The sequence below is a fragment of the Bos grunniens genome, chromosome 23 (genome assembly GCF_055505025.1).
Source record: "Bos grunniens cultivar Pamir isolate PY7600 chromosome 23, Bosgru_T2T1.0, whole genome shotgun sequence".
Lineage (NCBI taxonomy): Eukaryota > Metazoa > Chordata > Mammalia > Artiodactyla > Bovidae > Bos > Bos grunniens.
The window spans coordinates 18,116,737-18,141,220 of NC_141187.1; the positions used below are offsets into that span (position 1 = coordinate 18,116,737).

The window sequence follows — 24,484 nt, forward strand, 5'->3', positions numbered from 1 at the left end:
ACAGTTCACAAGGGTTCCCTTTTCTTCATATCCTCACCAAGACTTGTTATTTCTTGTCTTTTAATTAATTAGTTTTTGGTCTGTACTGCACGTCCTGTCCAGGGACTGATCCCAGGTCCATGGCAGTGAAAGTTCAGAGTTCTAACCACTGACCGTCAGGGAACTCCCTCTTGTCTTTTTGATAACACTCATCCTGACAAGTGTGAGGTAGCATCTCATTGTGGTTTTGATTTACATTTCCGTGAGTTGGCGGCAATCAGGGGCTACTCTCTAGTTGCTGTGCTTGGGCTTCTGGTTGCCGTGGCTTTTCCTGTCGCAGAGCATGGGCTCTAGGTGAGCAGGCTTCAACAGCTGCGGCACATGGGCTCAGCAATTGCAGCTCCCAGGTTCTAGAGCACAGGTTCAATAGTTGCTGTGCACAGGCTTAATTGCTCCTCGACATGTTAGACACCTTTTCATACATGTTGGCCATTTACATGTCTTCTTTGGAAAAATGTCTATTCAAATCCTCTGCCCACTTTTAAAAAATATTTTCAATTCAATTCAATTAAGTAATTAATTCGCTGCACTGGGTCTTCATTACTGTACACGGGCTTTCTTTAGTTGCGGGGCACTGGGGCTATTCTTCCTTGCAGTACAGGGGCTCCTTGCTGTGGCTTCTTTTGTTGCAGAGCACAGGCTCTAGGGCACTTGGGCATAGTAGTTGTGGCACATGGGTTTAGCTGTCCCGCAGCATGTGGAATCTTCTGGGACCAGGGATCGAACCTGTGTACCCTGCATTGGCCGGTGGATTTTTAACCACTGGACCACCAGGAAAGTCTCCTCTACCCATTTTTAAATTGGACTTTTAAAAGTTGTGTGAATTCTGTGTATTTTTTAGATATTAGCCCCCCCATCAGATATATAATTTGCAATATTTTCTCTCACTTTGTAGACTGCCTTTTCATCTTGTTGATGGTTTCCTTTGCAGTATGTTCAAAAGTGAAAGTGTTAGCTGCTCAGTTGTGTCTGACTCTTTGCAACCCCATGGACTTCTGTAGCCCAGCAGGCTCTTCTGTTCATGGTATTCTCCAGGCAAGAATACTGCAGTGGGTAGCCATTTCCTTCTCCAGGGGCTCTTCCTGACCCAGGGATCAAACCCTGGTCTCTCGCATTGCAGGCAAATTCTTTACCATCTGTCCCATCAGTGAAGCAAGCCAAAAAAACCTGAGGGGATAGATAAAACAACGATGTGAACATTGGCCACTAGGCAGCCTAGGACAGTGATTCCTGAAAGACGGAAACAAGCCAGGTGGAGGACTGCCTGCAAGGTTTCTAGGGACTGAACAAAGCTCAACAATATTTACTGAAGCGCAAAAATATCCAGGACCCCACAAGGTAAAATTAGCAATATTTGGCACCCCAAAAAATTATGGAATGAAAAGGATCAGAAAAATATGACCTATGGTGCAGAGAAACATCAACTGAAATGGATTCGTAAATTTATCAGATAATAAATTCATACACAAGTACATTAAAAGAGTTATTATAACTATTCTATATGTTTAAGAAGTTAGAAGGAAAATTAAACATGGGGAAAAAATTTAAAAGGCCCAGATGGAACTTCTAGAGATATAAACTACAGTTAAAAAAATACATTGGATGGGATTCAAACCAGATTAGATGCCGCAGAAGCACAGATTAAGAAACTTGAGTAAATAATGATGGAAGCTATCCAAAATGAAACACAGTGAGAAAAAAGACTGAGAAAAAGTGAACAAAGCATCAGTGAGCTGCAGGACAACTTCAAGCAGCCTAGTAGACAGGGTATTGCAGTCCCTGAAGGAAAGAAAAGAACAGAAAAAATATTTGATGGCCAAAAATTTTCCAAACTTGATGAAAACTATAAATCCATATTTACAAGAAGCTCAACAAACTCCAAGTGCAAGAAACTACACCAAGGTACATCATCAAATAGCTTAAAACCAGTGATCAAGAGAAACTTGTACAAGTAGCCAGGGTAGAAAACATTACACACAGAACAGCAAAGATAAGGACAGCTGCAGATCTTTTATCAGAAGCAGTGCAAGCTAGAAGACAGCACAGCAACACTTCTAAAATACTAATAAAGCTCAGACTTCCCTGGTGGCCCAGTGATTAAGACTTCACACCCCCACTGCAGGGGCCACAGGTTCGATCCCTGGGCAGGGAACTAAGATCTTACATGCAGTGCAGCAAAAAAAAAAAAAATTTTTATAAAAAATTTAAAAACCTTAAAAAGAAAAAAAAGTCAACCTAGAGTTCTAACCTAATACTCTGATCAAACTGTGTCTTATTTCTGCTTAAAATTCTTCAGTGATTTCTTCTCAAAAGGTCTGGGTCTCCTGGACACTGAGTCTGGGACAGGGATGCTCATGCAGCAGGCTTATGGGAAGTGCTCTGAGATCAACATCTGAGGAGGGGTGAAGGAAGAAGAACTGGACAGAGGAGACGCTGAGCTTTGATGCAGCCTCAGCAGATGCCTTGCCTCATCCTATGGGGGGTTTATAAATGGGATGTCCCTTCAGAGCTGCCCTGAGGTGGGGTGACGGGGCCAGGCCTTTGTACTCACAGCTCTATCATTGACTGGCTATGGGATGTCCCCCAGAAGGGCACGTGATCTTGGGCATGGCAACTCTCTTGGTCAAGGGCAGTTCTAAAGAGGGAGTGAGCTGTGAGAGATGGTCTTCAGCATCCCAGGCAGCCAGGGAAGTGAGTCCCTGGATTCTGAAGGGGGATCTGGATGGCTCATCACATTATCCAGCTTTCAAAAACTAAATGTAGAGGAAGCAATCTCCTTAGCCCAGCACACAAAGCCCTTCATTCATGACCTGGCACAAGGTCACCCCCAGCTCACCACATACTGTCTTCTCAGCCTGGAAGTCCCTCCCACCCTTTGCCCTGGCCCCATTCATCAATTGAAAAATTCCTACATATTCTTCAAATTACAGTTGAGTGCATCTCCTCCAAGAAGCCTCCTATGACTACTCTTGCAGATTCAGTGACCCTTCTTCCCAGCATGGAGGTTAGGAGCACAGACCCTGTGACCAGGGTTTGAATTTCAGCTCTGCCACTTGTTAGCTATGTGTGTGTAACTTAAGGCAAATTACTCCACCTCTCCGCATCTTAGTTTCCTCATCTATAAAATGGGCATAATGACACAGACCTAGAGAACACAGGTGGGAAAGGATGAACTGGGAGGTTCATTATACATCATACATTATACACCATTGACACTATGTATAAAATAATTAACTCGTGAGAACCTACTGTACAACACAGGAAATTCTACTCAGTGCTCTGTGGTGACCTAAGTGGGAAGGAAATCCAGAAAAGAGACCATATGTGTGTATATTAAGCTGATTCACTTTGCTATACAGAAGAAACTAACACATTATAAAGCAACTATACTCCAATAAAAAGTAATTTAAGGACTGCCCTAATGATCCTGTGGTGAAGAATCCTCCTGCCAATGTAGGGGACACTGGTTCAATCCCTAGTCAGGGAAGATTCCACATGCTAGGGAGCAACTAAATTCATGTGCCACAATTACTGAAGCCTGCTTGCTTTCAAGCCCATGCTCTGCAAACAAGAGAAGCCAGCAGTGAGAAGCCGGCATATCGCAACTAGAGAGTAGCCCCTGCTTGCTGCAACTAGAAAAAGCCCATGTAGCAACAAAGACCCAACACAGCCAAATTAATTAATTAAAGCTAATATGTAAAATAACATGGATATAACAATAGTATGCTACCTCAAAGGGTTGTTATGAAGGTTAAATGAATTAACACGTGAAAATTCAGGACAGTGTCTGGCACGAGTAAATCGTTACTGTTATTATTGTTGTCATCACGATTGTTGAAATTAGTGTGCATTTGTTGAGGACAAGAGGGATGGAAGGAAGAGAACTGAGAGAAACAAAATGCAAAGTATATTCAGGGAATGTTGAGTAATCCAATATGTCCAGAAGGGTATTAATAGCTCCTCTGGGCTCATATTGAGAAGAATGTTTTATGTCACGGTAAGGAGTGTTCATCCCATTTGGTGAGAAAAACCAAGAGAGTTTGTCAACAGATAGAAGAAAGGGCCAAAGAAAGAAAGGTTCAGGCTGAGCCTGGGTAGGGAGGTGAGAGTTATAGTGAGGGATGGTGTTAGAAGAAAAGGGGAGGGGACTTATGAGAGAATGGGTACAGGTGAAGGGGAATGAATTTAGAGGAAAGGAATATGAATGTATGGAAGGTGTTGTGGGAGAATCAGTTGAGGCTGATGGAAACAAGTGAGGAGTGATAGGGACACGCTGGGAGTGGAGAAGATAAAGGGTGATGGAGACAGGTGAGGTTTGTGGGGACAGGTAAGGAGTGACAGGGCACTACTGGGGGATGGAGGTCAAGTGAATGCCAGAGACCAGTGAGAAGAACCTTAGGAGCCGGAGCAGTTCGATCCGAGAGAGAGTCGTAGAGTCGAAGTAGTGGAGAAAGGAGCAGAGTGGTATGTGATGTCAGAGCAAGGACGATGATGTAAGAGCCCGGGGCGGTGAGGAGGTGATGTCAGGGCTGGTGCTGATGCTGGCGGCGCAGTGCATTGTGGGCAGCTCCCCGCTCTGCTGCTGCCGCCGCTGTCGCCTGAGAAGGATCGGGGCCGGGCCGGACCGGGCCGGGATGGTCCCGGTCGGGAGGCCGCCGCCACCGCCGCCCGAGGGAGCGGGCCACCCAGCGCCGCACTGAGCCGCCCCCGTCCCCGCTCCGCCCCGGCCCCGGGGGATGCGCCGCCCCGAGCCGCTGCCTCCGCCGCCGCAGCCGCAGCCGCAGCGGGCACAGAGCAGGTGAGGCGAGGCGAGGCCAGGCGGGGCGGGGCGCGGCCGGCGGGCCGGGCGGGGGTCGGGGAGGGGGTTCCTTCTGGGGACCCATCGGGCCTCGGCCTGGCTCAGCTCCCAGTGCAGCCTTCTCCAGCTCCCCCTCCCTGTGCCGGCTCTGTCTCCGTCTCCACCCGAGCTGGGACGCTGGCCTACACAGCCTGGGCCGCATCCCGAGGCCTGGAACGGCGCCCCACCGCCCGCACTTACCCACACTCTCCAGCCTGTCCTCCCGGGGTGCTGCTCCCCACCGCTGCGCCAGTCCCGGTCCCTGTGGCTTCACTCTCCTGGCATCCCTGACAGTCCTCCCACTGTCTCCATAACCCCTCTCCCTTGTCCTCAGTCCCTCCATTCCTCCCAGCAGCCTCCTTACCTACTTCCTCACCCCTCAACTGTGCCCAGGAGCACCTCTCCTGGTGCTCTCCCCTCCTCACCTGTCATGCTTCTCCTTCACCTGTCTCTATCCGATGTACCCCCTCCTTTGATCCTGTCTCCCCTTGTCCCTTCCGTTCCCCTCTGCCCCCTTGCACACCTCTCTTCACCTGTTCCCATTACTCCTCACCGCTCTCCCACACTTTTCTTTACCTGGGCTCCCACATTCCTATACACACCTGGCTTACACCTTGCACAGGTGCACATCAACACCTATATGTGCATATGCCATGATGAGCTCCCAACCACCTGGGTACACCCCCCACCACACACACACACACATCATTGGTCCCACTCTCTCATACACACACAGTCGCTGACAGATACTCATAAAACCTCCTCCACAAGCCCGCTCTCACAACACACTTATGCCTCTACACACCAAAGGGTCCTGAGCGGGCGATCATGGGGCAGGCAAGTTCCTTATGTTGTGTCATCCCACCTTAGCCTGGGCTGAGTGCAGTCCTCTGAGGCAGAGCAGGGAGGCTGACGGGCAGGGAGAGGCAGGGAACCCTCATTTATCCACTTGCCTCCACTCCACCTTTCCCCACTTCACCTGTTCCTTCTTTGCTTGCCCATCTATAGAATGGGATCAGGACTCACATCGTCCTCTTCAGTCTGTAGAATCCACCATCACAGGACTTGGAGGGCCCACCAGAGGTCACCCTGCTTAATTCCTTAAGGCTCCCTCCCCCCTGGTTCAATTGCTTCTTCAATCTTGTCCTCTACCTGTCTCCTCCACCTTTATTCCAGATTGCCCCATCCCTCCCCCTCCTGCCATTGCCCCCATTGCCCTCTGAATACCTGATGCCCCATTTGCCACTTGGCAGAAGGAAGGCAGAAGCCTATTTGATATCCCCACAGTCCTGACACTCTGAAGTTGCGTGGATTGGAGGAAACAGTCAGCTGAGTCATTTGGCAGAAAAAGAGTGGCAATGTTCCTCCCGCTGTAGATCCCTCATGGCACACCATGACCTGTTGAAGGTGGTTTCCCCGCCTTCACTATCCCACGCTGCCTGGATGGCCAGACACAGGAGCCCTGGGCAATGAGTCCATCCCAAGTAAACTGAGACTCATGGAGTTCCTGCCCCGTCCATAGGTATTCTAGGCACTTTCCTCCTCTCCACATCCCCCACCATTCCCAGCCTGAGGAACTTCCTTCCATCTGTGACTGTCCAGGGTCACTGGGAGGGCAGAGCCATGTGCTTATAAAAAGTGTAGAGGGAAAGAAGAGAGGAAAAGATCCATTCCTGTACTGGGTTGGCAGAGATCTCAAAAAGCCATCTCTTTTGGCCCCTGTCTACACAGAGGCACCTCACCCACTGGCAGACACAAAAGCACATATAAGCACACATGGATACAGATGTACACAAAGACACATAGACACACACACACAGAAGGACACACAAAGACATAAACACGCTCACACAGAAGGTACACACACAGACACACGCATGCACACCAGTGACATTTCCCTGGGTAACACTGGCGGGCTTTCCCAGCCCTCACACTCCTCCTGATAACCAACTTCTACCTATCCAAAGGTAACAAGAGCTGTGTTCCTTCCTGAGCTGATACAGAAAAGCGTGGGCAGAGGCTCTCTCGTCCACTGTCCATCCAGACCCCCTGCCGCCCAGCATTTCTCCTGCCTTCTCTTAGACTGCTTCCACTTCCCCACTCTCCTCACTTCCCCCCCAGTTTAGCTCCCTCTCTCCCTCTGAGTGACCACAGGGCTGCCTTACCTCTAAAACCCACATCTTGAATCCATCGCCTGATGTCGACCCCATCGCTCACATCCTTGCTTCTCACCCCCCGTGGCCATGGCTGTGGTTTGGGCTCAGCTCTGAGAGTGGTGGCAGCCTCCTCACTCAGCACCATCCTCAAGGGCTGTTGGGTAGCACCTCATTTTCAGATGATCACTTCTCCCAGGGTGGATTAGAGCGCCCTGTCATTGTGGGGTGGGTCTTCCCTGGGTCATCAAGTCTCCCCTTTCAATGAGCCTCAGATGCACATTTTCCCGGGCACTGCGTGGCATGGAAAATGTGTGGGTGTGGGGATCACAGACCGGATCCCCATGCTGGTCTTTCTTGGCCCCGGTCTCCCTGCTTAAGCACCCATCCGTCTTGTGTCCTCCTCAGTTAGCAAGTCTTCCCCACATTCGTCAGCATCTGTCTCTGGGAAACGCTTTCCCTACAGCCTATTCACACACCATTTTCCTCTCCTTTTTCCAACGCATGTGTCCCCATTGCTGGCTTTCACATCTCCCGTTTACAGTTTGCATCTCTTTCCCCTTGAACGGCATTTGTGGACTTCTACCTGGGTTTTTACACAATGCTTCCCCCAGTGACCCCTGGAGCATCTACCCAGTGGGCCAGGGAAGGATGCCAGCCAGGAGAACGGAAGTCGCCTCTTCCATATCTGCAAGTGGGTCCCGGGTCCTAGCCCGCCTCCCTCACAGTCCCTCCCCACTCCCCAGGTAGATGGCCCCCTCAGGGCAGGCCCTGCGGACACCCCTCCCTCCGGCTGGCGAATGCAGTGCCTAGCGGCCGCTCTTAAGGACGAAACCAACATGAGTGGGGGAGGGGAGCAGGCCGACATCCTGCCGGCCAACTACGTGGTCAAGGATCGCTGGAAGGTGGTGAGTGAGTGACCCGGCGAGACAGCGGGAGGGGAGCGGGGAGGATGGAAAGGGAGGGCTTGGAGTCCTGTTAAAACAGGTGCCTGCGGCGGCCCTACCCTAAGAGGGAGGTGCCCCTAAGCTCATTTGCACAGGGCTTGCAGGTAGTTCTTTTGCCTACACTTGTGGACCATCGCTTTCTCCCGGTGCCCCCTCTCCAACCCCGCCGTCTCTCACCCCTTTCCCCGCTAGGTCATGTTGGTTGAAACAACTCTTGGTTGGATGTCGGAGCGGGAGCTGCAGAGCTCAGGGAGGGGAAGAGGGCGGGGGTGGGGGAGGGGGCTCTGTCTCTGTTGGACCTTGGAGAAGGGCAGCGAGTGAGCCCCTCCTCTTCCGCAGAGGACAGAAAAGCCTGGGTTCGGGGAAAGAGGCCCTGCAGGCGGCTCCCACCGCATCCGCACTCCATCTTCTCCATCCACCCTCCTCCCCTCACGGCTTTCTGCGGCAGGTGCAACATGCCGAGACTCCATCTCCCAGCGTGCCTTGCTCCTCCAGCCCAGGCCTTCAGGCTGCTTGGCCTGCTGGGAATTGTAGTCCGAGACTCCTCAGGGCTTTGGGCCTCGGATGGGAGGGAGAGGCGTGAGGGTCGAGGCAAAGGCAGTGCAGTGTATGCTGAACGAGACCTACTGTAGAAATACTGATTTGTTGTTGGTGGTGGTAACGCGGGAATCTTAGTTCCCCAACGAGGGATCGAACCTTGCTCCCGGGCAGTGCAAGCACAGTCCTAACCACTGGACAGACGGTGGGGGCTCAACTCACCAGAGGTGCACGGTTCAAAGGAGAGTGGGGCGGCCCGATTGCCCTGCAGGTTACCATGGCAACAACCACCCCGTGGGCTGGTTTGCCAGTGGCCCAGGGAGAGGGGCAAAAGCCACAACCATTTGTTAGAGATGTCCCTGGGACTGGGAGCAGGGGGCGAGAAAGGAGCTGGAGAAGCCAGAGAGCAAGGGAATGGGCTGTCTGTGTCCCAGACGGGGCTTCTCGAGAGGGAAAGGGAAGGGACAGAAATCAGGAGAGGAGGATCCAGGGCAGAAATCAAAGGAATGAGGGTCTGGCAAAGTGAGGAGTGTTCCTCCAAGGCCCCACCCCCACCAGGTCCTGCTCAGGGCAGTTTCTGGCAGATTGGGGGCAGGAGGACTTTTGCACTGAAGAGGTGAGAAAAAGAGGGTGTTCACCAGCATAATGAGTTTGGGTTAGAACTTTCCTGTGCTTTTTGAGGGAGGGGGTGGGAGATGAGTGGGGAGAGAAGTGGTAGAGGTCAGGTCGGGGGACAGGGAGCAAGCCCTTAGTCTTTGCCAGGGTGAACTCTCTTTCCCCTCACTCTCTCCCTGGATCCTGGAGAAATAGAGGGTGGGGTGCCAGATGCACCCCCGTCAGCCAGTCTCCACAAGGGCCAGGAGGGAGGCACAGCTCAGGAACCAAGAACAAGCCGCCCAGATGGTCTATGCCAGGAGAAAAGGAGGGTCCGTGGCACTAGATGGAGTATTTAAAAATGACAGCTTTCTTCTTGAGGGGTGCCTCTCAGAATCAGAATAAACAACTATAATAACAATAAAAACTTAGCATTTATTTTGAGCATGTACTGTGGCCAGGCAATGTGTAAAGTCCCTTACATGCCTGACCTCAACAACCTATGGGATAAATACCATTATTATTCCCATTTCACAGGTATGGAAACTGAGACACAAAGATGAGCTAACTTGCCAGGTTCCCATGACTGGCTGGTGAAACCAGGTCTATCTGATTGCTGGTGCAACAGTCACAGAGCTCTGCCATTCATTTCCCAAGAATTAGCCTCTCCAAGAATCAAGATCACAGAGCCAAGGGAGAATTGTGACCTATTGTAGTCCCACTCATTTTACAGAAGGAGAAAAGCAGAAACTCATCCTGGGTCACCCAGAGCTGGCCCAAGAAAACAGCTTTCCTTTTTCCTAAGTGAATGCTGGTCCTACTGTGTCCTATTGTATCGAGGTCCTTCAGCAGTGGAGGGGCTCCTGAAAAAATGTAGGAGGGAAGGAACAGGGTCTAGTTATGAGGATGTTCCTGTTACTGGGCGTGGGCAAAGCTGTCCTGTGACTTTTGTGGGGCTTGAGCAGTCAGTTTTGCCTCCACTGGCCTCTTCAAAAATAATAAAGTACTAAAAATTGCAATTGTGTGATTGCACTGCTATAATAAGGAATAAATTAATATTATATAATAAAAATTTTATCTAAAAGTTTATTTATTCCCTTCTGACTTTAAAAGAAATTAGAACATTTTCATGGCCTTCTAAAAGTATTATTAGGGAACTAGCCTCTGTGCCCGGTGTACTTTTCTGCCCCCAGAGGTTCTGTAATGGGTGGGTAGGGGTGAGTAGGTAACTAAGAGAGGAGAAACACTGTTTGGAAGTGGAGGTGGTAGAGAAATACCCTTTGGTCTCCTGGGAAATTCCGGAGGAGATGTCAGAAATGTCTTGGGTGCCCCAAGCTCTCCTTACCATCTCTAGCAAGGATTTTGGAACCTGGCAAATCTGGGCTTGAATCTCAGCACTCATACTGTTAATGCCAGTATGGTCAACAGTTCCTACAAAATTGCAGTTAAGAGCATGGGTTCTGCATTAGATTGCCTGTGCTAAGTCGCTTCAGACGTGTCTAACTCTTAGTGATCCTATGGACTGTAGCCCGCCAGGCTCCTCTGTTCATGGGATTCTCCAGGCAAGAATACTGGAGTCGGTTGCCATGTCCTCCTCCATGGGACCTTCCCGACCCAGGGATCAAACCCGGGTCTCTTGCACTGGCAAGCGAGTTCCTTACCATTGCCTGGATTTAAATGAAACCTGGCTTTGCTACTTACTAGCAGTGTGAACTGGGGCAAGGTACTTAACTCTCTGCGCCTTAGTTTTCCTTTTGTGCAAAATGACAACTCCTGTGAGTTGTCGAGAGCCTCTGGGGATGAGCTGAGATGAAATCTGTGAGTCTGGAGCAGACAGAACCGAAGGGTGGTGGTTGTACCCTCTCCCTTGCCCTTTTCTCCATATTGCCACAAAGAAAACCATAAAGGTATCTAGAAGATACTAGAATCTCCCCTGAGTTTAATGTTCCCCAAAAGAAGACCTGCCATGGGTTCCCTTGAGCCTGCCTCTGTCTCCTCCTGTTCAAAATTCTTCTAGAAGCCTGACCTTACCTTTTATCTCAAGCAGAGAGGGACCCTGGTGTCTCCCTGTTCTTCCTCCACCCTCTTTCTTGGGCACAAGAACCCAACCAGCCTTCCACTTGTCTTCTCCATCTTCCAGGCATCCTCCTCTCTCTTTCTAGAGCGTTTACCACTGTGACCCGCTGGGAACTCCCAGTCCTCAGCTCTGCCCTGCCCCCTTTCCTCCGCTGTTCCTATGTTTCAACCACCATTAAACATTTATTGGGCGTGTGAGTGCTGAGTAAATGCTACAGGAAGGGTTCGGAGATGCGCGAGGCTCAGAGTCAGGAAGCCCAGCTGCGGCTGGTGTGTTACAAGCCAGTTACAAGCCAACAGGACAGGAGTAAGGGCTCAGGAAGAGAACAGGCTATTCATGATGGATGGGCTTCCTTGGGAGGTGAGAATGGAACTGTACAGCTTTCTTTCTTTCTTTTTTTTTCCCTAGTGAGGCATTTTATTTGCCCTGATTTGTTACAACCCTAGAAAAAGAATCTCAGGATTTTCCCTCCTGTGTTTTTTTGTCTTGCTTCCTCACATTTCATGATGCCAGCTGGGGCTATCAGTACAATGAAACCACGCTGACGGAGCGGGAACAGGTTATTCTGCCATTTTTCTAGACCTTTGAGTTGCTCCTCAAATCTGGGGCTGATCCCCTTACATTTGTCTAACCTACCTATGATGTTCACAACAATTTTGCCAGCTCTGTGAGCACTGATGATTTCAAGCTCACCAATGTAACCATGCTTCACCGTCACAGTTAGAAACTGGATGGTGACTCTAGAGCATAGCCTGATAAGAACCTGGCATTTGCTTCTCTTTTTGTCATTGTTGATGCTCTTGAGAGCATCAGCCAGAACCTTCATGCACATTATTTTGGTGGAAAGATGGCAGAAACGTGTGTGCATCTTTCTTAAACCAAAGAAGTCCCCACTTAGAACTCAGCACCTTCTCCCCTGTCCCCCCATCTTTGCCAGCAGCACCCTCACTCTCCAAGAGCCCTGGGCCCCTGACTTGAAATGACTTTTAATCCTGTCCTCTAACTCAGCTCTGCTCATCTCCCCTGGCCAATTCTTCCTCTCTCACAGTTCTCCCCTCTGTCTTTTCTCACTCCTTGCCTGAGGATGCTGGAGGAGGGGGGCCCAGAGGGTCAGAGATCCACTGCAGTGCTCCCTGGGAACACAGATTTTTCTCCAAACTTCCATCCCCTCCATGTTCCCTGGGATAGGAGACTCACCCTGGTTTTGGGCATCTGATCTCAGGCCTCAGGAGTGACGTGGGCAGAGAACACCCTTTGTTGAGTACCCGCCCCCCACCCCACAGACACTCTCCTCGAGATGCTCTCTGCCCCCGGTGTCATCTTTCAGGAGACTGCCAACCCCAGAAAGGGCCGGCCTCCCTGGGGGACCCACCTGAAACTGCGAGGTTCTGGAAATTAGTTTTGCTTCTGGATGGAGGCTGCTCAGTCTAGGTGGGGGATGGGGGAAGTGTGGTATTTATGTCCTTTAAATGGCTCACAACAGTCCATTATCTCTTCAGAACCCTGCATGGGTTTGTCTCCATGTCTCTGTGGAGTCTCAGGTCTCATAACTTCCCCCTCTGCCCACGTGACGTGTGGCCCTGTGTGTATGTTGGTGGGGGGGGGGCGGTTGCTGAGCTGTCTCTAGCACTAGGAGAGGAGGTGGGAGCACTGGTGGGTGGGGGATCCTCTTCTCCAAGGACACTGAAGGATGTGAGCCAGCAGTGGGTTGGGTGGAGAGCTACTCAGCTGATCCCCATGCCCCCTCTTCCCCTCTCCCCTGTCTCTGTAGCTCAAAAAGATCGGGGGCGGGGGCTTTGGTGAGATCTACGAGGCCATGGACCTGCTGACCAGGGAGAATGTGGCTCTCAAGGTGGAGTCGGCCCAGCAACCCAAGCAGGTCCTCAAGATGGAGGTGGCTGTGCTCAAAAAGCTGCAAGGTATGGGTCCAGGGCAGGAGGGGAGGGGAAGGGTGATGGGGCCCAGGGCCGGTAGGTGATGGGTGAGGGGCTATGGTACCAAGAACCACGATCGGCTTAAGGTGGAGGGGGCGGTGGGGGAAGTGGCCAGGGCCCAGGGCTGGGGGACCAGGGATCAAGAGCACCCCAGGAGCCCACCTTAGGGCTGGAAGTAGGAAGAAGGAGTGGGCGTTGGGAGACCCCTGTCTGTGCCCCTCAGGGAAAGACCACGTGTGCAGGTTCATTGGCTGTGGCCGGAACGAGAAGTTCAACTACGTGGTGATGCAGCTCCAGGTGAGCCCCCGCAGCCCACCCTCCCTCTCTCTCCCCCAAGAGATCTGGTGGGGACACCTGGGGTAGGATGTAGACTGTGGACTCCGGAGGAGCGGGGAGTGGGCACGAGCCTTGGCGGGGTGGCGAGGCTGGGCCAAGCGTCACGGTGGCGGTGGACTGCTGGACGGCAGCTGAGCAGGGCCCCACCCGCACTGCAGGGCCGGAACCTGGCTGACCTGCGCCGCAGTCAGCCGCGGGGCACCTTCACGCTGAGCACCACGCTGCGGCTGGGCAAGCAGATCCTGGAGTCCATCGAGGCCATCCACTCCGTGGGCTTCCTGCACCGCGACATCAAGCCGGTGAGGGTGGTCCCCTCCTCCGAAGCTCCCCCCACCTTCTCCCCTTCCCTGGGCCCCCTGTTTCTTCTCCAGAGCAGGGGTTGGGGTGGGGACAGCTTCTTCTGCCTGTCCCCTCCTCCTGCTCTCCCTCTCCAGCACCGCCTCCTCCTCCCTGCTGCCTCCCAGGAGCACCTCTGCCCACCCTGGCCATGCCCATGGCCTCCCTTATCTTCTGTCCTCTTCCCTTTTCTCACCCCTGACCTGAATAGTCCTTGAACCTGGAAAGGTGAAGGGGCTGGGGAAAGATGGAGGGATCGAGGAAGAGGACCTAGGGGCTGCGGTTTGGGAAGAGATTCTAAGTAGCTAATTTTGTGACATCTTGGGTCTTGGTGTTGGGGAAAAGCCTCCGATTTAGAGTGGTGAGGAACTTGCCTGGTGGTCCAGTGGCTAAGACTCTCCACTCCCAATTCAGGGGGCCCGGGTTTGATCCCTGGGCAGGGAACTAGATTCCACATGCTGCAGCTCAGGCCCAAATACATAAGTAACAAATTAAAAAAAAAAAAAAAAGTGAAAACAGGCCCAGAAAGGTTGGTTGAAGGGCCCAAAGTCACACAGCAAGGACAGTGCTGGCCGCCTGGTGCCACAGAGCAGGACGGCTACACTGGGCCACGTGGTCCTGCGGGGAGTCCCGGGGATTCCGAGCCAGGCTGGGTCACCTCCTGCTGTGTGATCTGGGAGAAGCCCCCAGCTGGCCTTCAGTTTCCTCCCCTCTGAAATGAGGATAAGCACACCTGCCCCTCAGACGAGGGTCCGTGTCCTGCTCACACGATGTTTTTCTCTCATGTGAATGTGAGGAGGGGTGGAGGGGCCCTCACCAGAGCTGTTTGTCTCCTGAGGTGGGCCAGGTGGGCTTGGAGCCCACAGGCGGCCTCCCTCACAGCTGCTGTCTTCCCCCAGTCAAACTTTGCCATGGGCAGGCTGCCCTCTACCTACCGAAAGTGCTACATGTTGGATTTCGGGCTGGCCCGGCAGTACACCAACACCACGGGGGACGTCCGGCCTGTGAGTACCACCGCTCACCGGAATCCTGGCGTCCTCACCTCAGCCCCTGATCTGGGGAGCCTTCACCAGCCTTTGCTGAAGCTCCCTAGACGGGCCTGGCCTCAGTGTCACTCAGCGCTGAAGCCACATACAGCCCGTTCCCTCTCCCCCGTGGCCTGAGTGCAGGCCATTTCCACGCCCTGTGGTCTGTCTGCCCACTCCAGTCAAGGGCAGATGAGCAGGGGAATCAAGCAGGGGCAGGAGGCAGGTTTAAGGCTGGGCTTGTGGGTCAGGCTGCTCTTGACCCATGTGATCCGGAGCGGGCGTGGGGTTGGGGGCGGAGTGGGAGGCTGGCAGGGCTAGGGTAGGCTGAGGAGGCTTGGTAAGCAGGGTTGAGATGTGGCCCTGGTCAGGGGCGGCGGGTGACATTCCTGTTGGTGTCCTCCCCTCTGCAGCCTCGGAATGTGGCCGGGTTCCGGGGGACTGTACGCTATGCCTCGGTCAATGCCCACAAGAACCGGGTGAGTGGCTGGGCCGGGACTGGGGAAGGTAAGACAGTACGGGCACAGGTCAGGGGTGGGGTGTGCGGCTGTTGGTGGGGTGGAGAGGAGCCCAAGGCAGGGGCTGGAAGCTGCCCCTCCAGAGACCCTGGAGGAGGGGTCCCCTGGTGTGTCCCCTTGACGTCACCTTCTTCCTTACTTGGAGGATCCCCTCCTCTCTGTGCCCACTACGAATCTCTGGAGGATGAGAAAACTCACACAGAACTTTTGACTGAGGGATCCTGTGTGTTGGTGGGTCAGGAGTGGAGCCATAGCTTCAGGGAGACCCTAGCTCTGCCTACAGGCACCCTGACTGGGGTCCCTCAGTGAAGGGTCAGCCCCCACTCCCAGGGAAGGACCTGAGAGCTGTGGGTGACCCCCCTCCGCACCCCCACCCCCAGGAGATGGGCCGCCACGATGACCTGTGGTCCCTTTTCTACATGCTGGTGGAGTTTGCAGTGGGTCAGCTGCCTTGGAGAAAGATCAAGGACAAGGTAAGGCCAGTACAGCTGGACCTGGGGGTGGCGAGGGCATGGAGGGCAGCCGGGGCTCCATCTCCCGGTGCCCTCCTGCCTCCAGGAGCAGGTAGGGATGATCAAGGAGAAGTATGAGCACCGAATGCTGCTGAAGCACATGCCCTCCGAGTTCCACCTCTTCCTGGACCACATTGCCAGCCTCGACTACTTCACGAAGCCCGATTACCAGGTGGGAGCCTGCCGCCCACTCCTGCACCCCCTTCTCTGTGGGTTGCCGTCTCCAGCACCATCTCTCCTGCTGAGGCCCCACGCCCCTGCCAGCTTGGTCCTGAGCACCTCTCCTGCTCTTCCAACTGCACGAAAGAAACTGTTCTCTGCTGTTGTAAACACCAGTCGCAGCTCTGATTTATCAAGAGCTCACCCTGCTCTCAGCGCTTTTCCTCACTTAATTCATTTAAGCTTTAAAACAAGCCTTTGGTGATATTGCGTGTTCTTCATGTTATTATTCCAGCACTTAATCATTAATGAAACCAAGTGCTTTCAAGGACTTTACATCGAAACTCTGTAGGAGACCAAGTGGGATGATTGTCCTCATTTCACAGATGAGGAAACTGAGGCCTGGTAGCCTGGTGAGGAGCAGGGCAGGGCTCGGGCACACTTGCCTCCAAGTCCAGGGCTCTTTCCAAGGTGCCCTCACCACACTCCTATGGGACCTGCTGACCCTGATCAAAGAATGGGGAATACAGTGTTCTGCCAGGACCTGCTGTGTGCCAGGCATGGCCACACCCCTCGGGAACACGGATAGTGTCAGGCCCACAGTGGGCCCACAGTAAAGGGGGTCCGGCTAGCAGAGAGAACTGTCTGGAGAGAGAGCTAAGTCAAAGTGGGAACGTCTGGGGGACTGCCACCTCCTAAACCCAGAGACCCGGTTGTTGGCAGAGATCCCTTACTCGGGTAGTCAGGAGACCATGCCCCTTAGTCCTAACTGAGCCTCATGGGGTTCCCCCAGACCACACAGCTTCCAGCACACCCTGTGCTGAGCCCTGTGGCTGGCTGCTAGAAATGTAGAGGCGGCAGGTAGGCCTGTGAACAGTTCAAACTGAGGCTGTGTGGGCGAGGGAATCAGGGAAGGCTTCAGATGGGAGAGAACGGTGGGCTGGGCACTGCAGGCAGACGAAGCATTCTGTGCAGAGGTATGACCCCAGGTGGCGGGTTGGGGAAACTGCTGCTGCTGCGGCGTCCGCGGCGCCGGTGGCGATGGCAGAGGAGGCTGGGGACAGGGATGAGCGGGACACATCTCCAAGGGCTTGTGTCCAGCCAGGGGGGGAGCTGAAGTCCAGACAATAATTTGCATGCTGATTTGCATATTGTGTGCATGTTTTCATTTAAAATCAATGTGCCCTTCTCCTTCCAATGCCCCCTCTTGGCCCCTCTCTGTCCTGGAAGGCCCCTGTCTTCCCCTCTGCGACCCCAGCACCTGCCCACCCCCTCCTGGCTAGCCCCCGGGGTCACCGCTCTGTCCTCCCGCCACCCCCGCCCCCTGCAGTTGATCATGTCAGTGTTTGAGAACAGCATGAAGGAGCGGGGCATTGCCGAGAACGAGGCCTTTGACTGGGAGAAGGCGGGCAATGACGCCCTCCTGTCCACGAGCACCTCCACCCCGCCCCAGCAGAACACCCGGCAGACAGCAGCCATGTTTGGGTGAGTCTCAGGAGGGGCGATGGCCCTGTCGGGGGGCAGACGACCCCTGCCCTGCGGTGTCACCTGGGAAGCCAACCCTCTCCTCCTCTTCCTACCCGGACGCCACCTGACTGTCTCTCCTGTTCTCGATGCTCAGAAGCGGGGCTCTTGAATCCCAGGAAGTCCTACCATGTCTCCACCTTCAATCTGGGGCTGCAATGGACATCCTTATTTGGAGTTCTTGACCTTTCTGGGGAGCAGGGATCCCTGATTGAGGGTCCCCCGGGGCCCACAGTTTGGTGATCACACATGGCCAGGTCTTGAGCCCCAGCTCTGGGCCCTGTAGGGCTCAGAGAAGAAATTTAATAGCCCCTGACCTCAAAATGCTCTCTCTCAGTTGAGTGGAGGATGTTTATAATCGATGAGTCGGCGAACTCAGATCCAAGTGAAAAGCACAAAACTGAGTGGCCCAGGGAGGGGCCAGAGTGAGGAGGTCTCCCCCTGCTCCACCGTCCCAGGAGTGAGTCAGGGGACCCGCTGGGGAGACTCAGCAGGACTTGGCGGCACACGTGCTGCCAGTTCTGTGATGACATTGCTCGAGGAACTCCAAAGTGATTCTTTCTTTAGACCCATTTCCTAATCCCCAGGGCTTCCCAGGTGGTGCTAGTGGTAAAGAAACTCGCCTGCCCGCGGGTTTTATCCCTGGGTTGGGAAGATTCCCCTGGAGAAGGAAATGGCAACCCACTCCAGTATTCTTGCCTGGAGAATCCCATGGACAGAGGAGCCTGGCAGGCTACAGTCCATGGGGTCGTATGGAGTCAGACATGACTGACGCACCTTAGCAGGCATGTACGCCTAGTCTCGAGGAATCGGGACAGCAAACTGCAGTAGGGAGCTGGCAGGGCCACGAAGCAGCGAATCTCCTAAATAAACAGAGCCAGGTGGTGCTGTAGCCCGCCTCCAAGCCTCTGCCCACCGGACCCACCTGAGGGTACTGTGGTCCCAGAGCGTCTACGAACCAGAGATGGAGCTGGGCCTATGGACGCCCCCAACCTGCCGGACCTCTCCTGTGCCCCTGCCCAAGGGTGATGGGTGGTCTCCAGGGCTAGAGGAGAGGGCAGCCCCCCACCAGCCTTGCCCACGGCCCCCTCCTGGCCTCCACAGGGTGGTCAACGTGACGCCAGTGCCCGGTGACCTGCTCCGGGAGAACACCGAGGACGTGTTGCAGGGCGAGCACCTGAGCGACCAGGAGAATGCACCCCCGATCCTGCCTGGTCGGCCCCCCGAGGGACTGGGTCCCAGCCCCCACCTTGTCCCCCACCCTGGGGGTCCTGAGGCTGAAGTCTGGGAGGAGACGGATGTCAACCGGAACAAACTCCGGATCAACATTGGAAAAGTAACTGCAGCCAGGGAGGGCGACATGGGTGGCCTTCTCCCCCTGCCCCCTTGCTCCCCACCCATGGGTCCCTCTCCCCAGCCACCTGCCTGGTCGCCCTGCCTCCTTGGCCTGACGCCCTCCCGGGATCACTGGCACCCAGTGCTCAGACCTCCTGCTCCCTCCTTCGCCCTGAGAAAACCACAGCCCCACAGCCGCCCCATCAGCCCCAGCTCATGGGACTCCCCTCTCCTGCAGACCCCCGCTGTGGTGGAGGAGGAGCAGACCCGTGGTGTGGGGGTCCCCAGCTCCCCGGTGCGGGCTCCCCCAGACTCACCGACAACCCCAGTTCGTTCTCTGCGCTACCGGAGGGTCAACAGCCCTGAGTCCGAGAGGCTGTCCACGGCAGACGGGCGGGTGGAGCTGCATGACAGGAGGTGGGTCTGGAGCCAGGGGTGTGGTCCAGGGCCCCTGGTCCCCCCCCACCCCATCAGCTTCTCACAGCTGGTCTGGAGGAAGGGCAGTTTCCAGGCAGAGGTGGGGGACCCTGGAAGGGTTATGAGATTTACGCTTGGGACTGGGGACTCGGTTAGAATCACTGACCAGCCCTGGAGAGGGTGTGGGAGTGTAGAGGGCCCAGCTTAGGCCACGAAGGGGCGTGGGGTGGGGGTCAGGCATAGGAGGAGGTGAAGGCTGAGATGGTAGGTGGGTGTGCTTCCAGAACCTCTTTCCCTAGGGACTAATTACAGAGGCCTCAGAGCAACTGGGGAAGCTTCCTCCAGCTCCAGCGGAGGGCCTGGAGAAGATTCAACGGGTGTTGGGCGTGTTTGAGGAGGAGACAGACCAAGCTTTGGGGATCAGGGCTTGGGAGTCTGAATGTCAGGGAGAGAGAGGGGACCTGGTTGATGTGAGGGAGTGTTGGGAGAGTTGAGAGCCAAGGTGAGCCTTTAGGATGTGGGATGAGAGTGGCTGGTGGAGCTTGGTGCCCCATGGCCGCCAGGGACCAGGGCCGGATCCTCATCTGGTGGGTGGGACCACCTCGGGTGGAGAGAATACCCCACGTCCCTTGGTTTGGGGTGGGGCTTTACAGCAAGGTGGGGGCCTTCTCTGCACCAGGAAAGGAGTTGCTGCCCAAGGCCCAGCCCCGGGATAGGGGGTCTTGTCCACACCCCTGTCCCTTCCTGCCCCGCCTCAGCCACCATCCCCGCTCTGGATTCTGCCCCAAACTGCGCTCCACCTCCGGGACTGGCACAGTGCCCCTCTGGGGTGCTCAAGACAGGGCAGCCCTGTGCCAGTCCCTCTGGTGACCCCAGGACGGAGGGATGCAGGCCCTGTCCTGAGGGAGCCGTCAGCCCTTACACACACACTCATATCCACAGATACTCACACTCTCACAGGTTGAATCCCAGGGACAGAAGACCACATTTTCCTCCCAGTCGCCCAGAGGGTTCAGGAAACAGGGAGGAGTGAGGAAGGGCAGTTTGGAAGGGAGATGAGTGGAAGAGGGAGGCGGGAAATGCCCTGAGCAAAGACAGTCCTGGAGAACACCTTGGTCTGGCTCAGAGTGAACGCTTGTTTAAGCGGAGGAGAGGGTCAAGGGGAGATTTTCTGGAAGGGAAGGGCCAGGATCTCAAGCAGGCTGGAGGGCTGGGGGGCTCTGGGGCACGAGGGAGCAGGAGAGTGTATGAAGCAGATGGGATCAGGGTGTGCCCCTCCCTGCTTGCTTCAACCACCCCCCACCCCATCTTCAGCCTCTCTCTCCTTCATGTCCATCAAAACAAGCCATGATCTTGGGAAAGCAAGTGACGTCAGCCACTTAAATGGGAGTGTGAATGTAAGACCCGGTGACCTTTCTTTGTTTTTTTTTATGTTTATGAACAAATCGATAAAAATGCTGTGCAGATTAGTGTTGGCAGAACCCACATAGGCCAGGGTGGGAGGAGGCTGAGAAAGGCTGACAGGAGGCTTTGATCTGTACCACTCCCCTCACAGGCTCGATGCTAGGGGGAGGATGGCAGTCAGCCCCCTGCCCACAGCCTGAGTGTGAGTTCTCCGCGGTTCTCAGCAGGGCACCCTGGAATGTTGGGGAGGACAGTTCTTCCTTGTGTAGCATTCCTGAAGAATATCCTCACCTTGGGGCCGGTAAACCCCAGTTGAGAACCTCAGCAAGCCATGTGAGATTCACAGCACAGGTTAAGATAACAACAAAAGAGATGTCCCCAGGTAGAATCAGTGTCCCAGAGGCAAAAGCCAGAGGGGACCCAGCCCCTGTCTGGCAGAAGTCATCGCCTCCTGGGGCGGCAGACTCATAAACACACACATGCTCTGACGTGAGGGGACCGAGGCAGCCCTGGGAAGGCAAACTAGCCCCCCATCATGCAAGAGGGAACAGCTCCCTATAGGAGTTGACACCAAGCTGGGGTGGACAGCCCAAGGTGGAAGGGCAGGCTGTGTAGGGGGAGGTGCATTTATAAAGGCACAGAGGAAAAAGCAGGTGACTTTGAGATGGGTCTGGCTAGGGGAAATGGGAAACAGGGCCTCTGTCTGGCTGCCAGGCGCCTTGAATGCCAGACTAAAGCATGTGGACTTTGTCCTGGGCTGGTAGGGGGGCTGTCACTGGAGTTTATTGGAGGAGGTGAAACCAGCCAGGTAGGCCTGAAGGGTGGTGGTAGAAGAGGCCAGAAAACCATCAGCACACTCGAGGGCAGGTGGGTGTGTTTATCTTGGGCACATCGGGCGCAAGCCTGGGTCGGGTGGAAGCCCTGGTGGGGCAAGCATCAAGTTATCTTTAGGAAGATCCAAATTTCTGGGAGTGCTCTGGAGGGCAGTGTTCCTTGAGCCCAAGAATTTTACTTACTGCTTGTTTAGATTCCTGGAACATAGTAAGCATTCGAAAATGTGTGTTGAATGAATGCATGAGTTCTTTGCAAGGACTGAGGTTGGAGGGTGGCAACCCAGGAGGTGGCTGAGCCTGGCCCGGGGTGGGAGAAGGGCAGAGTCAGGAGGTCCCAGGCATAGGGCTCCACCTTGGGGTCCTTGGGGATCCAGAGAGGCCGGGCACTGAGCTCCACGTGGGGTGGCTTTGCAGGTCACGGATGGATCTGCCTGGCTCACCCTCGCGGCAAGCCTGCTCCTCGCAGCCAGCCCAGATGCTGTCAGTGGACACAGGCCACGCCGACCGGCAGGCCAGCGGCCGCATGGACGTGTCAGCCTCTGTGGAGCAGGAGGCCCTGAGCAATGCCTTCCGCTCGGTGCCACTGGCCGAGGAGGAGGATTTCGACAGCAAGGAGTGGGTCATCATCGACAAGGAGACGGAGCTGAAGGACTTCCCCCCGGGGGCTGAGCCTAGCACATCGGGCACCACGGACGAGGAGCCCGAGGAGCTGCGGCCGCTGCCCGAGGAGGCCGAGGAGCGGCGGCGGCCAGGGCCAGAGCCCGCCGTCCGGCCCCGGGGACGCGGCATGCACACGCTGGCCGAGGAGGACCTGCGGCTGACGCCTTCCCAGCCCCCGCCACCCCAGCTGAGCCAGGCCGATGGCCGGTCAGAGACATCACAGCCCCCGACGCCTGGCAGCCCTTCCCACTCGCCCCTGCACTCTGGACCCCGCCCCCGACGGAGAGAGTCGGATCCCACTGGCCCGCAGAGACAGGTAAGGCTGGGCTTGCACCCCACTCCCCACCCCTGATGCCCACAGTCCTGGCGTGCAGCTGAGAGTGCTCCCGTATGCTCCCTGGGGGCTGCCGGCTAGCACCCAATGGTTGCAGCCGTGATGAAGGGAGGCAGCTTTAAGGGTCTCCAAGCATGATTGTGGGGGGCAGGGTTCTGAGTCGAGTCTCGCCTTCGGGGCAGTGTCAGCCAGGTGACAAAACAGGAGAAAGACCTCCCAGAGCATGGGGACAGGGTGTGCAAAGGCCCAGAGGCGGCAATCAGAAACACTGATCGGCGGGTTGCAGCAGACGAGGCTGCGAGCTGAGTCCCGGGGCCCCGTCCAGGAGGGCCTTGGCCTTGGTGCTGGATTCTGAAGGCTTGGTGAGCCACTGAGAGGACAGAGGAGCCTGGCAGGCTGCAGTTCATGGCGTCGCACAGAGTTGAACACAGTGGAAGCGACTTAGCACGGCACGGCGTGGCAGGCTTTTAAGCAGGGGTGCGACATGATGCCATTGATACTTTTGAAGGGTCCCTCTGGCTACTGTGTGGAAAATGGATTGAAGGGGCACAAACCTATCAGTAGGAAGGCCACAGGGCATACGCCAGCAGGAGAGCGCCCTGGGGGCGTGGAGCAGGGAGGGGACTCTGGATGTGGGGCAGGGTGGATGGAGTCTGGGGGTGTTGGGGAGAGGACCAAGGGAGTCGCTGCTGACACCGGGCATTCTGGGTGGGCAGCGGAGCTGTCGCTGAATGGTTTCAAAGGGAGCATCAACTCAGATTTGGACACAATGACCTCATGGTACCTGGGGGATGTCCACTGTGGAGGCACTGGGGTTCAGGAGAGAGATCTCAGTGAGAGATATGAATCTGGGGATCTCGTAGTCCACAGGAGTGGGTGGTGTCACTCAAAAGAGGACTATGTGGAGTGGGGAGAGCCCAGGGTGAAGGCAGAGCTGGGATTCACACCTTGAAAAAGAGTGAGACGAAGGGGCGAGAACACTCAGGAAGAGGGCTCCCTGAGTCGAGAAGGAGCTTGCTGAAGAGGGGCGAGGGCAGCGGGGGGTGTGCTGGGTCAGAGCAGGCACTGTGCCGAGGGTGAGCTCTGAGAGCCAGGATGTTGGACAGTGATGGGGAGGGAAGGAGCCAGGGCAGGGGGGGGACCGTAAACCGGACACAGGGGCCGGCATGTTGGCAGCCCTGGGAGGACCCGGTCAGGTTGCCGTGGTGCCTTCTCGTGTGGGAGGCCTAAGGGACGAGACAGGATGGGCACAGAGAGGCCTGGTGGTGGCTGCATCATAAATGCTGGGGTGAGGGGCTGCAGCCCGTCTCATGGTATTCTGGGGTTTTTTTTTTTGGCAAATATGGGGTGTCCGAACAGGCAGAAGGTCCCTGGCCTGCTTGGGTTTCCCTGTGTGGTGCAGAGACTGACTTCTGACCCAGGAAGTGGCTCCACCACTCACCCTGGGTGCTGACTGGGGTCCATGTCCCCTCAGAGGACTGGGGAGAGCCAAGGAAGTGATGCTAGAGAGCTCAGGGCCCACGTGCGTTCCCCTCGACTGTCCCGTGTGGGGGCCTGCACACGGGAGACTCTGGGAGATGCCGGGTGCAGGGCCGGTTCCACTGAGTGCTCAGGTCGGGAGGCCTGGCCAGGAGACCCCGGTGCCCCGGAGGAGGCGGCTCCAGACAGGACTGTCTTCAGGCCCCATCCCGGTGTGTAGAAGAGACAGTTTCTAACCTGAGATCCTGAGACTGTACATCCTGGCCTTGTCCTGGGCACTGGAAAACTGGAGGCTCAAAAAATGGGGACCATGAGCCCCCACCCTGAGAGGTCCTAGCCAGCCTGAGTTGGAGGCTCAGCCAGGGCAGGGCTTGGGCAGCATGGCTATGTTGCTGACCCGGGCTCTGTTCCCATCAGAACCAGCACTGGGTAAGCAGGAGGTGGAGCAGAATCCGTCTGGGCTCCCTTGATCCCCTCTCATTCATTCATCACCT

The 24,484-nt window shown here is 55.3% G+C and overlaps 1 protein-coding gene and 1 pseudogene across 4 annotated transcripts in view; one reads left to right on the plus strand and one right to left on the minus strand.

Annotated features, from left to right (window-relative positions):
* Positions 1-4,538: 4,538 nt before the first annotated feature.
* TTBK1 (tau tubulin kinase 1) overlaps positions 4,539-24,484 on the plus strand; it is a 41,818-nt gene continuing 21,872 nt past the window's right edge. For 3 of the 4 annotated variants that reach the window (XM_086371749.1, XM_086371746.1, XM_086371748.1), the window contains exons 1-13: positions 4,539-4,837; positions 7,776-7,937; positions 12,956-13,103; positions 13,342-13,415; positions 13,613-13,753; positions 14,690-14,794; positions 15,229-15,294; positions 15,714-15,806; positions 15,892-16,017; positions 17,335-17,489; positions 18,633-18,864; positions 19,102-19,280; positions 21,932-22,493. In XM_086371749.1, coding sequence (XP_086227875.1) covers positions 7,830-7,937; positions 12,956-13,103; positions 13,342-13,415; positions 13,613-13,753; positions 14,690-14,794; positions 15,229-15,294; positions 15,714-15,806; positions 15,892-16,017; positions 17,335-17,489; positions 18,633-18,864; positions 19,102-19,280; positions 21,932-22,493 — 1,989 coding nt within the window. In that variant the 5' untranslated portion in view covers positions 4,539-4,837; positions 7,776-7,829. Of the gene's footprint in view, positions 4,838-6,711; positions 7,938-12,955; positions 13,104-13,341; positions 13,416-13,612; positions 13,754-14,689; positions 14,795-15,228; positions 15,295-15,713; positions 15,807-15,891; positions 16,018-17,334; positions 17,490-18,632; positions 18,865-19,101; positions 19,281-21,931; positions 22,494-24,484 lie in introns of those variants that run through there. The other variant, XM_086371747.1, reaches the window with a different exon arrangement.
* LOC147346833 (small ribosomal subunit protein uS8 pseudogene) lies at positions 11,627-12,052 on the minus strand (annotated as a pseudogene).